The 17,266-nt window shown below is 40.1% G+C and overlaps 1 protein-coding gene across 1 annotated transcript in view; it reads right to left on the minus strand.

The window, feature by feature from the left end:
* Positions 1-17,266, minus strand: part of LOC115361472 (MORN repeat-containing protein 1-like) — a 75,014-nt gene that overhangs the window by 18,163 nt on the left and 39,585 nt on the right. The window contains exons 10-11 of the mRNA XM_030054842.1: positions 7,442-7,581; positions 2,690-2,766 (exon numbers count right to left, since the gene is read on the minus strand). Of these exons, the coding sequence (XP_029910702.1) occupies positions 2,690-2,766; positions 7,442-7,581 (217 nt within the window). The remainder of the gene's footprint in view (positions 1-2,689; positions 2,767-7,441; positions 7,582-17,266) is intronic.

Genomic DNA, 17,266 nt, shown 5'->3' on the forward strand with positions numbered 1-17,266 from the left:
CTGATCGAGCCGGCTAATTGGGCACCGGGCTGCATTCCTCACGGGGAAAGAACACATACATGAGCAGACTACACGGAATCAGTGGAGGGCCACATCTTTCAATTCTTCTAAAAGATTAACAAATTGTGTGTGTTTTAATAAATCATGTGTCTGAACATGAATAAATCATAGCACGTTTCGCCCTCAGGGGAAGTGCCTTCAGATCAGTCAAAGAAGAATTGGGACCCAAATGGCGTGGCTCTCACATGGATGCAGGTGGTAGCAATGGGAAGAAGTAACAACAAAGAGAGGTGTGTATCTGTGTGTGTGTGTGTGTGTTTGTGTGTGTGCGTGTGTGAGTGTGTGTGTGCACGTGCACCGTTGTGTCCATATAAGATGAAGTGAATGTGATAGAACTGTGAAAACTGAGTGAGAGATTGTCACGACGTGTGTGGGTGTGTTTTGGGGGCTATCAGTGAAAAAAATCAGATTTCATATTATTATTCCTCCTTTCCTTTCAGCTTCACATTCACTAGCGCAATCAAGTCCTCCAGTGTGTCTTCCTCTGTCATATCATGATCAAAACATCCCAGTAGGTTTCTGCACATCTGACGCACAACTAGGTAGTATATTCTCTCATGTGAGTAGCACCACTGTAGTGAATGGTTGCACACTACTGCTGTGTAACATGGTGAAGGTGCTATATGTAGAATAGTCATATTCATCATGAGGCATTACTATACTACCATAAATAAACAAGACCATCGCCAACCAGATTGGCAGCCTCTGCACTGTATTTTTCATTGGCTGTCACCAGGTGGAATTTGGTGGATAAGCTTCTAGACTGCTCTACTGCACAAAGGAAGAGGGCACTGTTCTTCCGGCCTTTGTTTACTATAATTGTACCTGGTATCAACCCATTTAACAGTGTATTGGTATGATTCTGAATGCTTGTCCCATTGACTGCAGTTTCCCCACATTTTACATTGCAACAAACCGTTTCACATATCATGTGGGTGTACCAAATATTTCACAACCCATAATCAATATCCCCTGATTTTCAAATTTGAATGTTTCGTTAACACCTGCCTTAAAATGATCTTCTTCTGCAGCTAACATTGTAATCCCCATTCATAAACCACAGAGACGATAATTGGCTGTGTAATGCAAACATTTCCTCAGGGACTGTTTTCTGTTTCTATAAAGAAGGAAATACGCAAAGGTTGGGATATAAAGAGCAGTTATTTAAGATTATTAGCTGAGGGGAAGTCCAGCTCAATGGTAGGAGGCTAACAGTTAGCATTTGGAGCATCCAGCCAGTATCCAGCACTCAGTAACAATGAGAGGAAGAGAGCACCACTGCTGTCCTACAGAAACTGTTCTACAACAGGTAATTTTTCAAAATATGTGAAGTATCTCTTTAATGCGGGCGTGCACAAATGTCTGCACATGTAACTTGTATGTGCTTGCATATGTTGATGTGTGCCACTGTTCAAGATGTTAGTATTTTAGCATGAAATCAACAGTTGTGAGAACAACAGAGGAGCTCATACAAAACCTAAGTTCACTGCCTCCCGTCTGTCTAATTTTATAATGACGAGTACTGCCTTCTACTGTCTCTCTCCATCTCCCATGAGTCCCTATGGTGTGCCCCTAAGTGGCTGCAGGTGAGTGTACACAATCACTCCCGTCTTTGCCATTTTAGGGCGAGTGGGTGGAAACAATTGTTCCATTACACAAAATGGAAAGTGCAGGAGGGGTAATCAAGCAGCTTTGTTGCAAATAACATGCCACTGAAATGTCGCTCTGTTTTGGCTGATGATATTTTGACGAAAGCACCTCATGCTGCCAATGGCCCACCTGCGTTCTTAGGAAGGAAAAGCAAAAAATAGATGATGCTTGTGCCAGTGGATAACACGCACATTATAATATTCACTTACATATGGACTTAAACCATATAAGTAAAAGCAGGGTTATTCTGTTCTGTGAATCAGCTGGTAATGGTTCAACAGGAAGCCTTTAAGCCTTCCAGTTCCTGAGAAGATTTTACTGATTACTTTTAAAGTGTGTTATTGTATCAAATTAATACTCAATTGATTATTATTACACAATTGATTCATTGATTCATAAAGATTTTTTTTGTCCTAGTGACAAAAACATAATGTATTTAATATTGGCTATACAATTTATATATTTATGTACTGACATTCATATTCACACCCTTGAGGCTGTACACATTTCATTGCCCTGTTTTTCTGTGCATTAACTTTACATTCTTCTACAGTTTTTTTCTATTTTTGTATATTATTTTAGCATATTTAAGCTTATGCTCATTTCAAAGCTGTGGAAAACCTTCCTTTTAAAATACAGTCATCTGTCTTCTTTTAAATGTCAAAGCAAAAAGGCACCTTTTAAAACTTGCTTGTAACAGATTCTTTTTTTTTTTATTGTTTTATTAATTATATAGATTTTTGTGTGCACTTTTTTTTATTGATGTTATGTGCATGTGTAAGTCACAAATTTTATCTTTTATCTTTATTTTTTATCACTTGTATGTTTGTCATATTTTATCCTTTGTCTGAACGCTAGTTTCATTCTTTACATATCCATTTAATTTTGTTCAAGCACTTTGTTATGATGAAGTTATCATTATTATTATCATTATTATTACTAATGTTATTCTTGTTATTCTGCATACCAAATGACATACCTCCTGTCTTGCTTGTTGTCCTGGGTACGAGAGCTTTTGTCACTGCTGTTGCCGGGTGTAGGCTTCTTTGTCTGTTTCTGTGGAGTACACAGGACACAGTGAGATGAGAACTGTGCACAACACATTACATTTGAGACGTGCCAGAGTTGTGCGTAATGGATATAGAGATTGTGCAACCTGGCATGCATTTACTAATGCTGAAAGTGACTCCACCAAAGTGACGGCAGCACAGTATGTTGCGGCTTGACTGGAGAAGAGGTTTGTTTGAGAAGCACAGTGTCCTTTATGCAGCACATGCTGTCCACATGTCTGACGAGCCCACTGGAAGATGTTAGATATACAATAAACATCTGTGACCGCACAATTGTTCCTTTGCTACCACCACTATTACTACTACTACTACTATTACTACCAGTATAATAATAATCAATTTATTCATAGAGCACGTTTCACCTTTTAATAAATAAAATTAATTCCTTGAAACCCAGGAGCATGGGCAGCCTTTAATTTTTAATGTCATCTTCTGAACAAAATTTCAATTTTTTTTTTTTTTTTAAAGATTTTTTTGTGTAATTTTTTGTGTAATTTTTTTCTACCGTTTTGTTTTATTTCATTGGAATTTTCTTGTAGTTTAATGTTAAATATATAATCCTAATTAGCAACACAGTTTTCTATTTTTTTAAACATAGTTTTTTCTTGTAGGTTTTTTAAAACAATTTTCCCAATTGTCTGTTTAGGTTTTTATTTATTGTAGTTTTCATTTATTTATTTATTTATTTGTAATTTTGTGAGTATTTCATGGTCATTTTCTTGAAGTTCAATTTCAAATACATCATGTTTTTAAAAAAATCAAGTGAATTTGCTCAGGTTTTAAAGGCTCAATAAGAACATCATTAAAAATGGTAACACTATTATTATTCAATATTATTTCAGTGTTTTATGTGAGATAAAAACAATATTGTTGCTCCAAAACCAAAACTGTAATATTATATAAAAGAAATGGAACAACTATATTGTGCTTATCTCAAATAAAAATGCTGGAATGCTGAAGTTTTTAATGTCTTTAATGATCCAAAAAAAAAAAAAAAAAAAGTATAGTTGCCCAAACTAATACCAATCTGAGGGCTCGACTGTTTGCAGATGACATGCAGCTTTACAGTGGAGAGCCCATACCGTCTGTATGGCAGCACCTCATCTCTTCTCAACTTTGTTCAACGCATCTTCTGTGACAAGGAATCTTGTGAACAGTAACATTTGCCACAAGTTCTATTAGGAAACATATCTGTTATAAGCCACATAGATACTGTTGTTTCAGTTAACTGTCAGGTGTTAGCTAGCTTAACAGAATCACCTATTAATGAGAATTAGTTGTGACTTTGATAGCTGCTGTAGTGGAGTAATACTAAAATGATGGGGCTACCATGTTGTTATAGTAAATAACACACACAAACTCTTGACCAATCAGACTACTTGAATAGAAACATCTGTTGTATACAATAAAACTGCATCGCTGCTGTCATGATCTGTAGCAACCAAATCACAGCTGTGATGTCCTTTACTATAACACATGGCCTGTTTTGTTCTATTGCTTCACATTATGGGCCCTATCTTGTGCCACCCGCTATCCGCTGCCACTACCCGCTACCCGCAAGTTGCGGATTTAGGAACTTCCGCTATCCCTAAACGGTATCTTGCGCCACCCGCTACCCGCTATCCATTATGCCGACTCCGTCATTTGCGCCTGGAGGTGTGTCCGTGGGAGTGTTTCATGCGCTATCCCTAAAGTTGCTATCTTGCGCACACACTTTAGGGAAAGCGGATAGCGGGTGGTCCTGACCACCCGCTATCCGCTATCCCTAAAGTTTGGGCTGTTAGGAGAGCGCGCCCAGGTGGCTTCAATGCGCGCCCCGATGGAGCCTCACCACGCACACGGTCGGACTGATACCAGGACGCCACCGGAATGGACTGAGTATATTACTCATATAGACTGTTTAGAGGAAAGACTGTTTTAATTGGACACTTACGCCAGCACGTTTTATTGTTTTATCATAAGCCAGCAGCTGTGCTATATTTTTATTTTTAATATTTTATTTGCCCAATCTACCTTGTCAATAAATTAGTTTACACATAGTTCCACCTCTGCCTCTTGTGTGTGTGTGGTGTGGCCCGGGGATTTTACTCAATCAGTACAACCTTGTGACACGTCCACTTGGACACATGTGGCTCCACCTCCCGAATTAACTCGCCTATAATATAATATATAATATGTATATAAAGCCAACTTGCTTTAGCCTCAGTAGAAGCCCTGAGAAAATCTACCTCCCTCTCTCCATCGCGGGTTTAGGATTTAGGATTTAGGATAGCGCAGCCTGCCCTTAAAGGCAATGGCACCTGGCACACTGATTGGTTTAACTGGCATAACACCCAAAACACACCTATGCATAATATAGCGGGTAGCGCAGGTGTTTTGCGGATAGCGGGAGGTGCACAAGATAGCAACTTTTACGGGGGAACGCCTCTTCCTAAATCCTAAATCCGCAAATAGCGGGTTTAGGGAGTCTTAGTGTTTATACTCTGTCTGACTGAGTGTCCTCTTGTTCTTCATTTCCACAACACAAACCTAGTTCTAACTCCGGGCTGGTGCTCAAGCCGGCTCAAAGTAGCTTCAGATTGTAAACCTTCTGAGATCCTGTTTGTTTTTTCACATGCTTGCGAGCCACACCATTACATCACTGTATTAGTCGATATATGTCTCCACTTTCCCATCAACCAGAAACAGACATGCATATTTGCTGCTGCTGTCCCGGTCCCGAGAACAGGGCATGATGGGAAAATGGTCTCCTCACAGCAGTTACACCATTTTTTTCCCTTGTGGGCCTGTAAACTTGATTTGTTAAAATATTATTCCAGCCACAGTGAATGTTACACCTATTGTCCAGGGTGTCATTTTTTCATGCTTTAAATTCCTGTTCAACATGTTTATATGCTAATGTCAAAGAAACAGTTACATTGTGACACAAATTTCCCGACCTCTACACTAAACTTATGTCTTAGATGGCAAACTACTTTCATACTTTTTACATTTTTGCTTGGCCTCATCTTATAACCAATTAATTTAAAAGAAAAAAAAAACTGTAAATAAAAAGTAATGTTTTTAAATAATGCATGCACCCAGAAAACCCTAAATGGATGAATGGGGCAAGAATAAGTGTATATGTTAGGTGAGAAAGGAACCATTGGGACAAGGATGTGAGTAAAACAGTAGCAGTATAGCTGTGTTATGGGAGAAATGTCAGACTGTGAAAATAACAATTAAGATAGCTGTACAAACACTAGCATGAGTAAATCAGCCAGTTTCATGTCATGATGATCTTTGCTTACACTTTATGTTTTGCCTTAAACAGCAGTTCTCACAAATTGCTGAAATCCTCTGGAAGTCCCTGTTTATCTCAAGCCTCTCAGCTGAGGAGGAATTTGCCCACCTGAAGGTGGCTCTTCAAGCAAAATGTTGTCATTGAGTGTTGGCAAAACTGTATTTGTATCTTTCCATTCCCCTCCACAGCAAAACAGCTGCCAACACAGAAACTAATGGCATCATGGTAGATTATGCCAATTTCAAAAACATCAAATCCAGGTACCCTTTTTTTTTTTTTTCATGTAATTACAATTACTTGTGAAAGTACTATCAGATTGCTTGTTCCTGGTGTGAGGTTACTATGTGGAAGTTTCCTGCAGGCACTACCTGCCAGATCTACTGTCCAATTCAAATGGAAAAAAACAAGAAATAAGCTGTTTAATTTACTCTAAAAATGGGTATTGGGACTTGTTTCCTATGCAGGTATTACTCCACTTTGTTCATGTTGTTCATCACCACCATGTGGTGAAATATCCTCTCAGAGAACTGGACAACCCAACACTCTACCAGAGTTCAATTTTACTTTAATAAGAAAGTGTTGTTCTTTAACTTGTCAAGGGTGCTCGAGTCAGTCGAACTTAAACATGCAAATAAAAAGCATGTTTTTAATCCATCATCGTACCTTCCCAAAATTTTCAAAATATAGTATAAAATATAGAACATTTATGAAATCATCTCTCCATGTGCCTTCTCCCTCATTTCTTGAGTTAGAGTGGGCACTCTGGAAAATAGGCATAACTGCTGAAGGTCAGTTGATGTGAGCACTGTTTAGAATCAAATGACAAAAAAGTGAAATAGGTAAAGAAATTGAGGGTTCAGTGTACAAGGTTTTCATCATCGGCTGGCTTCATTAATAAATTATGTGCTTATTCCACTCTCCATTTCCACATTTTTTGAATCTGTCAGTATAGATTTTAACGGTTCTCACTTAATCTACACCTGGCTGTTTTGCATTGTGCACCTTCTCTTCTCTTCTCTTCTCTTGATTTATTGTATTATCTTTTACTCCCCCACACCCACCCAAATATCTCCAGAGACCCGGTGTTGGAGAAAAAGGCTAGCTAACTGCAAACCAGCTGTTCCATGGACTGCAGAGCAAGTTAAAGGACCAATACCCAACAAATATCTTTATCGAGATTTTAACCCCCATCACCGCATTGTACTACTTTTTTTTTTCCTTTTCCCCTCCAACACAAGCTGTGAACTTTGCTGAACGTCTGTGTATGGTGTATTTTGAAAACTAAAAGGATCCTATGTACCTCATTTTGATTAGGCTAGGCACAAATTCTTAGAATGAATCAAAATCTTGGCTATCTAATCTGGATTAACTATGTTACCTTTTCAATGTCATCCATCTTGAAGGGGATGAAATCAGAGGGGGGAGGTGCCAACATCAAATCTTGAAATTTGGCTTGGCCTTGCTCTGTCCTCCTGGTTGGCCAGGGGCTGTAGCTTGCTTCCTGCCCTGTGACATGCCCTTTGATTTGAGGAAAATAACAGTCAACAGTGTCATCAGCATCAGTACAAGTATCTCAAATGAATTTATTTGTAAATGTAAAACCATTAATCTGTTTGTGAATACTTACACCCAAATAAACAGAGACAATTTTGTCAAAACAAACAAAACAAGACAAAACCAAAAAAGCCATCCACTCAGATCAGAAAACCTCTCTGACCCTGCATGAATCCTACATAAGCAGTGCTAGAACTTCACATCACAATGTATTATTTCACCTTATTTTCTGGTGTCTTCCTAGAAACAGCAATGCAAAGTGACTCTGAATTGGATTGTTAAAGGAGGCATTGTTAAAGGGATGAAAGAAACCTGTTCCACCTGACTTGCTGAAAGCACCCCCATGGTAAAATGGCGATTACACTGCTTGCTGTGTCGGTGGCTTGTTAGGTACTGACTTCACAATAAGGTGGGAAATAGGCAAGAATCAGCGCCTGGTAAGTTTGAAAGGGAAGCCTGTATTGATTCTTAAGAGACATTTTAATCAGACTCCACACATGTATGCATGTATACAGTTTTATAATCATCCTGGTTTTCAGGGGAGAGCTTTTGTGGCGTGTGGTCAAAGTGCTGTTTCAGTTTTCCACCCTTTTTTCCATTAAAATTCGTGGGTAACACTGAATATTTGTACTTTTTTATGTCTTTAGCATGAAAAGGGTATGTCGTAAAGATGCTAGCATCAAGCATCAGCTATGGCAGCTTCAAACCAAAAGTATCTATCAATCTTCAAAAACGCATATCAGTTGAATCCTTGTGTCTACTTCAATTTGACATGCCCATCCTACGATGCTGGAGCAGACAGATCATGGCAATCAGCTACACAGGGATACTGAACTAGCAAGGAGACAGCTGACGCTGTGGGGGTGCCCAGTACTTATGATGATTAGGAGAGGGAGAGAGGGAGAGAGTAAAGGGGAAAAAAACAGAAGAGAAAGACGGAGAAGGCAGGGAGGAGTAAGTGTGTGTTAGGGGGGTGCAGATGGAGAAAGGTTAGAGATCTTCCTTCTGGGACCACAGAGCAGCATGAGTGAAGGATTACTTCCATCTTTCCTCCCTTCCTCTCTAGCAGGCTGTGATGTAGCTAAGATCGTTTGACCTCCCAGCATGGTGCAAGCAGCTGCTAATTAGCAGCAGTCTCTCTCTTTGTCATTCATCGTATCTCTCCCTCTCTCTCTCTCTCTTTGACAGAGGCTGTGTCCGAGTTCACCTGCTCATCATGCACCTCCATCACACCAGACACCCAGGTGAACAGCAGTTAAAGCTGCACTAAGCAACATCACATGTTGGGGCCTTCAAAGAGAGCAAGAAGTGACTGTTTGAAAAATCTAAACTCCAGTATTCAGAAATCCTTTAGCGTGAGGTCAGTGAGCTGCACACATCATGATTATCAGAGGTGAAGGAGTTTGGAATAGCCGTCTTTCCACTGTCATGCCACTGCGAGCTAGAGCTATCTTTGAGCCAGACGACGCTAACAGCCCGCAGCCTCAATCCACAAGAACAAAAAGCATTCGAGTTTCCACTGTTGTACCGATGGCCCTGCAGCCTTGCTCTATAACCAAACCATCACATGGCGCCTCAGAGTGAATGGACACGAGAGACAAGTAGGAAGAGAGTGGTTAAAGTCTGCATACCCAGAACCAATTAACTACTGCAGATTGGAACAGGGTTTCTTTCCTTTGGATGCCACTTTGTGTGTTGTGTGCTTTCACTGCCTTGTACTGAGACCTCAGTTTTTTCAGTTTTTCACAGACCTGTCGCGTTGTATGATGGATCCCCACTGCTGCCACCTCTCACTATATATTGCATAAAGTTATTGTCAACAAACACTGTCGATTTGACGTCGGACATTATCCTCTGTCCAGGTAGAGAGCAGAGCCCTAATGTCCTTATGTGACTTGGACTGCTGCTGCTTGTTCTCCATTTTTCTTTTCTCTGCTGACGTCTGTACTTTTCAGCTGTCGTGTCATTCGCGGATCTATGTCAGTTGACATTTTTCAACTTGGGCAAAAAAATTGCGGCCTTATACGTGAGAGTCCACTATGCAAAAACACGCTTTGCGTTTGGTCTGAACACACCTTTAGGCTACCAGTAAAGTAAGCTAACAAGTTATTAACCCCAACAGGTGTTTTAATTATTGGTAATATGTTATATTGTTAACTATCTCATATTTCATGTACATTTTATTAGATTGTACATTTCAAATATTTCTGGATGGGGCAAATATTAACATCATTTTGTTAACATTACCCAATGACAACTCAAACTGTCAACAGACAAACTTCAGTCACAGCATATAGCATTTGGCTATTCACTTCAATAGATTATCATTGACTCCTACAAGTTACAAATGAAATAAGATCTGAATAGAATAGAATACAATAGAATACAATAGAATCGAATAGGTAAAGGTTTATATAGTGAGATCTTCCATGCGTTGACCGCAATGTTAATGGCACCAAAGCTTAGCACTAACGCAAATTTGGAATGATGTCACTATGATGTACCATCTGCTCCCTCTTTAACATTTTCTTGGATTGAGTTGAGTCTTGTTCACTTGTTCTCTGGCACTCATGGGTGAAATCTGCCCATTTCCGCTCACCCCAGATCAGATTCTGATGGTACCCTAACCTCAAACAAATTGTTATAGTGACCTAACCTTAACCTAAGTGCTTTACATGCCTCACTTAACGTTAATGCCAACATTAATCATCACAAACCTTAACTGTTCATTTAAAAATTGATAGAGTCAACATCGTTTTCATGCCAAAAAAACTGATCTGTGAACAAGGGCAACTTGATCCTATACCTTCACTGACTGAACCACATCCTGTTTGTGGTTTGATTCCCCCTCGAGAATGAGAATGCTCTCTGAATGACATAATGAGCCAGAGCGATGTAGACGCGGAGGTGAACTGGGAGGTGAATGGGAGCAACTGGAGGTGGAAGGAAGCACTGAAGTAACCGAGGAGGCAGCAGAACAGACATTCACTCTTGGCTAGATTCAGTTGCAAATCGAATCAACTCACTCACCTCAATGATTTGGAGAGGAGAGAGGGGGAAAGCAAGGAAAAGAATGAGGGCAGAGAAAAAGAGGTGATGCAGGGGACAGAGCAGTAAGTTGGTGAGGGAAGAGCAAAATGGGAGAGGAGAGGAAGAGGAAAAGCCATGATAACACTGAATGAAAAATGGGAGAAAAAAGAAAGAAATGGAAAACAGAAAAAAGAGCGTGGGATGAGCTGGTAAGATGAAAAGCATGAAGAAAGCAAGGAACAAAGAGGGATGAGACAGATAATGGCATCAGTACAGCTGATAATAAGGAAAGCAGGGATGACAGATATGAGGAGAGACGAATTAACGCTGAAGTCAAAGGAGCAGGTACAGATGCAACAAAACACAGAAGAGCAGGCAAGCTAAAGAACTGACGATAACATCAGACGAATGCATTAGCCACTATAGTAAAATGCACCATTCAGAGATCAAATTGCAGAATATTAGCTTTGATTATGCATCATTTCACAAGCAACTCATCATCTCACAAGGGGGGTTCACTCCTCCTGATAGAAACTGATTGGCTGTATTGACCCAGAAAGCCGGATTAAATAATTATAAATGAGGTTTTACAGTCTAATATTACTCATGTCTGCATGTCACCCACACGTAATAAAACCAGCCAAGCACGACAGATTAAGCTGGAGGGTAAAAAAAACGAACAAAATGAACACTCGCCCACCACCAATTTTTGGTTGTCATGCTCGCAGTTCTTTGATGTCTCAAGTTTGGCAAATAAACATTCTATGTCTGTTCACTCTTAAAATGATTTCTGTCTGCTGCGTGAATAAAAAGGTTTGAGGAGACGAGCACATTATGTGTGGGCTGCTGCCCTCCTCCTAAGCAGCCGAATATACTGTTAAGACCCCCGTGTTTTGTCCTTTCAGCAGAGATTTATTCAGAAATCCATTTGACCTGACATGAAAAGGGTTTTGAACATTTCCATTTCTTTGCTAGTCTGCAGCTGAGTTAAAAATATGGTTTTCTTCACTGAATCTCACCGTAAGCCCAACGTCGGGCACTACTGCATTTTCTCCGAAAAATGAGAAACCCTCTGCAAAGGAAACATGCTGGAAAATTTTCCACTTGCTCTCTCAGATTACTAAAGTGTGCAATTACACTCCAGGTTTCTCATTTTCCTGCTCTTTCCACAGCTGAGTATTCGGGGATCACACACACAAAAAAAAACGTTATGCATTCTTACAATAAAAAAAATGGTTGTGGTAAATGTCAGTGCCGGAATTCCTACTTAGGTTAAAAAAAATCTATGAAAAGATTCTGAGATGAGAGCAGGCAAGGAGGCCCAAATTCAACTGCCATGTGCAAACTGTCCACAATGCATGATGACTGCACAGGTAACTCACTGCTAAGTTGATTCTGAAAAAACAAACAAACAAACAAAAAAAAATCAGTGACTTATATTCATGTTTGCTGTTGCTCACAGGTCACATAAGAATGATTAAAACTGGATAAAGTGGCCAAACAGCTCACAACTATGTGAAATCCATGTGTCTTATAACACGCAGTCAACATGTGTAGTACAAAATAAATAAATAAAAAATGACCATGGTAACAACAGGAAACCAATTCACAAATGTCTTCATTTTACAAAAACATTGTATTGATCAAAGCTTCGTTTAGTGTGTTTTTGACCAATTTGCCTTCCAAACATGTGGCACTGCGGAGCGGCGAAAGACAACATGTGGGTATCAAAAGCTGCTGAAACAGGGCATCAGCAGCTAAAGCAAAAAAGTGAAAAAGTAATATCAAATGAGGTTTATCACTTTACAACTTTGTAATTTTCCAGGATCTCGACTATTTCCAGGACATTCCATAAGTTTTCACATTTTCCAGGTGTTTCCCATGGCTGGAAAACTAGTCCATAAATTTGCAGGTTTTCCAGGATGCATGGAAACCCGAGGAACTGTAAGCTTTAGGGGGCCTTATTTAATTTCAAGTGTTTACACTGGTCAATGGTCAGCATTATATTCATCTTATCCATAAAATCATAAGACACTTAAGGCCCTCCCCACTTATCTGTAGCTGGTTTGGATGGAAAAAAAAATGCCCAAATTAAATACTGTATCAACAATGGAGGTCTACAGATCTCAAACTATCTTCTCTCACCCATCTCTACTCAGTCCCCAACTGAAAACACTACCTGCCTCAAGGGACATTTTAGGACCAAAAGCCCATCCTGCTTCCCTACAAGCATTCCTTAGTGTCTTAAAACCAGAAATAATTGAGAAAAATACTCAGGATTTCTGAGATAAAGTCGGACATGTGCAAGAAAAAAACTCTCAAATTTATGAGAAAAACACATTTTCAATTCTGAGATTATAAAGTCATAAATTTATGAGAAAAAAAACTCGGAAAAATAATTTGTCTTGTACTATCAGATAAAGTGACAAGAAAATCCCGGAATTGTTTTCTTCTGAATAAGCACAGCAATGTCTCTTCAAAGTCTGGCTGCTTATGATATGATGCTTTTGAGAATAGTGTGATACAAAACATCATGGCATTTGCGTGTTAATCTGTTAGAAAGTCAAACCAGAAAACAAAAGAAAACATGAACATTGTGAAAAGGCTTTAAAAAATATCCACACAAGAGAATGTACAGGCTTTATTCCCGACACAAGGCAGAGGTACTACATTACCCAGAATTCTTTAAACAGCTCTACAAATCAGTGAGCTGCAACCATGGTGATAGGAACGGAGCTGAGTGTGTGTCTGATAGTCTAGACAGAGTTTTTTTATCTGTCGCTGCTCGGATGATTTGGTTGTCAGATATTTTTGTGTTTTTTAGAGATGAGGAGGGGAGACCTTGCAGGGGTGAGGGTTAAGAATGTGCAGATTATCTGTCTTAAAATATGATATGTACTCAGGGTTGAACCTCCCTCTTATTAAAATATTTGGAACGTGCTTTGTTAAGAATCAATTTATGTAATATCATGATCCATCTCATAGTGCAGGAGTTCTCAAACACATAACTCAAAGGTCCTCATTTCATTTTTATTCAGGATCAGAGGTCCAGAATGATTGGCGATAACAAAATAACTTTAATAACTGCGGCCTGACTGGGCATTTCATTCAACTTGGATCAAGATTAAAAATGAATTGTTTGTCACAATATAAAACAGACATCTAGAAGTCTGATTATAGTCAGAACTCAATTTTGACCAACGGTGTACTGCGGTTTCACTGTGGATAATGGTAATAATGATAATTAGTATAATGAAACTAAAGATTTCTGATTTCTGATTTGATTTCTGGATGGCAGTACACATCCTACTTATCCTTGCAATACAATAAAACACAAATGGCAACCAAGAGTTCCCCTCAGCTCAGTCAGGAATGCTCAAAGAAGAATTCTCTGGTGTAACATGAATGTTTGAACTATGCATGCTGTTTGGAAACTTCACTGCCCTATCTGAGTCAAAGCCATAGGCCCTGACCCCTTCAATCTCCTGACACAGGGCTCTGTGATGAAGTCCAACCCACTGTGCACATCTCAGTCAGGATGTGCTTGGGCACCTCTCTGTTCGACCAGCAACAAGGACGCATCAGTATTTAATCAAATTAGCCACGCAATAACTGCAGCGTATGCAAGATCCACTCACACTCTGGCAGTGGAGGAGTCGTAAAACCCTGGCAGCGGAGAGGACAGGACGGAAGTAACAGCGCTGGGGCTGCAAAGTGTCTTAAGTGGTAAAAAAAATCCCATGGCCCATTAATTTTCAAATTAAGCATTGCCTGCCAGCGCCAATTTTGTCCTTAGTCATAAAGGGATTGACGTGGAGGTTACAGCTCCCCATCTTCATGTGTCCTACCCTTGAGGCCTTGTCTCAATCAGCTCCCTCAGGTTGCTTTTGGTCTTTCGGTGTCTTGGTGCTACAGCCAATTAACATGCTATGTTAGCAAGCATGCCCAAATATGCCCAAACCTGCCTATCTGATTGCCATAATTGCAGTGGGGCCTCATTATCTCGTCTAACTGAGCAAAGAGGTAGCGCAAGGGGCTGTGTGCGGGTGTGCATGTGCTTGTTTTTGCTTATGGTGTACATTTAATTACATCAGTTGGTTAAGTCGCTTATATGCTGGTCTGAGGGGAGTACCATTTCTTAAGAAGTACTTTGACCTTACAGAAAACTGAGATTTGGTTTGCAGTGCTGAGCGCAAACTAGCTGGAAGCACTGTGTTTGTGATTCATTTTTCCATGTAGAGAGGTGGGCAAATGGCACTGATTGTCTCTTAGCGGTTCATTAAGCAGCAATAAGGTCGAGCATTAGCCCTGAGCCATATGATATTCATGGCTGCTGATACCACTTAGCCAAGCATCTGCTTGTACTGCTCTTGTCAGAGTCAATCTTTAAACACGCCAAATCAATATGCCAATGATTATCATACACTACTATAATCATCATCTGACAGTAGGCTGATAGAATAGACGTCTTGGTGTGTGCCATGCATAAAATTATTAGATCAAAACATTCTAATGGGACATAGGGAATTTGCTTTATGCAATTCCAGAAACCTTTAGAAACTGTAATTATCATACAATATTTGTGACTGATTAGTATAGGTTAGGCTAGATATTACCCATACACAATAAACACACAGTTATAAATGCAAAGTAATGCAAGCTAACTCCAAAGACTGCTTTTTTTTTTTTTTTTTTTTTTTTTTTTTTTGCTATTATCTTCCTACACATAAACTGGGGCATTTGCTTGTTGAAACAATATCAAATTTTGAAAAACTTTTTTTTTTTTATTAGGGTTAGGGTTAGCCCCTGCCACCCCTTAGATCCACCATTGACTTGACAATACTGTCAGACTCCACCTCAGCATGCAACACGTTCACCAGTTCCCAGGTCCTTCAACATCAGCAACAACACTAAAATTTAGAAAGGGTGACTGTGGGTGCAAACTCTTTTTACTCAGGATTTTGGTGTCCTTGACATGAAAAAGGTTTATATACCCCTGTATTAAAAAAGGTGATGAAATGTGGCATCATCATCATCAGTAAAAGCATTCATGCTAGAGCATTTTTGGAGTCCATTTTTGAGTGCAAGGCCCTTTCACCTCATTGACTCTGAAATTCAATAATATCTTACCAGAGGAATGTGTGCATGAAGCAAAGGAAAAAGTGAAGTAAGTCAGAGAAGGAGAAAGTGAGGGGGGGGGGAGAGGGAGAGAGAGAGAGAGAGAGAGAGAGAGAGAGAGAGAGTGAGAACACACTCCATTAAATCAATTAAGTCGACATGCTGCAGGAGCCTGGGCAGGGGGATAATTACTTAGGGAGAGTGATCAGAGACTAATTTAATGATGATGCCCTTTGCTAGCCCGCTTCCAGACTTGATGAGGCAGCACTCCTGCGGGACTGGGCCCTAGCTGTGAAACTGAGGAAACACACGCACAGGTGGTGTATGTGCATGTGTATATATATGACTATCTGAGTGAGGGAGGGCGCCACATTCTACCAATACAGCAAGATTTGTGCCAACACTCTATGGGCCCTATCTTGCGCCAGACTCCCTAAACCCGCTATTTGCGGATTTAGGATTTAGGAAGAGGCGTTCCCCCGTAAAAGTTGCTATCTTGTGCACCTCCCGCTATCCGCAAAACACCTGCGCTACCCGCTATATTATGCATAGGCGTGTTTTGGGCGTTATGCCAGTTACACCAATCAGTGTGCCAGGTGCCATTGCCTTTAAGGGCAGGCTGCGCTATCCTAAATCCTAAATCCTAAACCAGCGATGGAGAGAGGGAAGTAGATTTTCTCAGGGCTTCTACTGAGGCTAAAGCAAGTTGGCTTTATATACATATTATATATTATATTATAGGTGAGTTAATTCGGGAGGTGGAGCCACATGTGTCCAAGTGGACGTGTCACAAGGTTGTACTGACTGAGTAAAATCCCCGGGTCACACACCACACACAAGAGGCAGAGGTGGAACTATGTGTAAACTAATTTATTGACAAGGTAGATTGGGCAAATAAAATATTAAAAATAAAAATATAGCACAGCTGCTGGCTTATGATAAAACAATAAAACGTGCTGGCGTAAGTGTCCAATTAAAACAGTCTTTCCTCTAAACAGTCTATATGAGTAATATACTCAGTCCATTCCGGCGGCATCCCGGTATCAGTCCGACCGTGTGCGTGGCGAGGCTCTGTCGGGGCGCGCATTGAAGCCGCCTGGGCGCGCTCTTGTAACAGCCCAAACTTTAGGGATAGTTATCTATCCCTAAAATGTGTGCGCAAGATAGCAACTTTAGGGATAGCGCATGAAACACGCCAACGGACACACCTCCAGGCGCAAATGACGGAGTCGGCATAACAGATAGCGGGTAGCGGGTGGCGCAAGATACCGTTTAGGGATAGCGGAAGCTCCTAAATCCACAATTTGCGGGTAGCGGGTAGTGGCAGCGGATAGCGGGTGGCACAAGATAGGGCCCTATATCTCAGCTCTTTGAAACATGAGCAAAAACATGGGGAAAAAAGTGATGAGTGAATAAGCAAGAACTGATCTGAAAATTTGTAATAAAAAAAAATGAAAATTACAAAAAATCACAAAAAATCAGAAAATTATAAAAAGAAAAA

The sequence above is a fragment of the Myripristis murdjan genome, chromosome 7 (genome assembly GCF_902150065.1).
Source record: "Myripristis murdjan chromosome 7, fMyrMur1.1, whole genome shotgun sequence".
In the NCBI taxonomy this organism is placed as follows: Eukaryota; Metazoa; Chordata; class Actinopteri; order Holocentriformes; family Holocentridae; genus Myripristis; species Myripristis murdjan.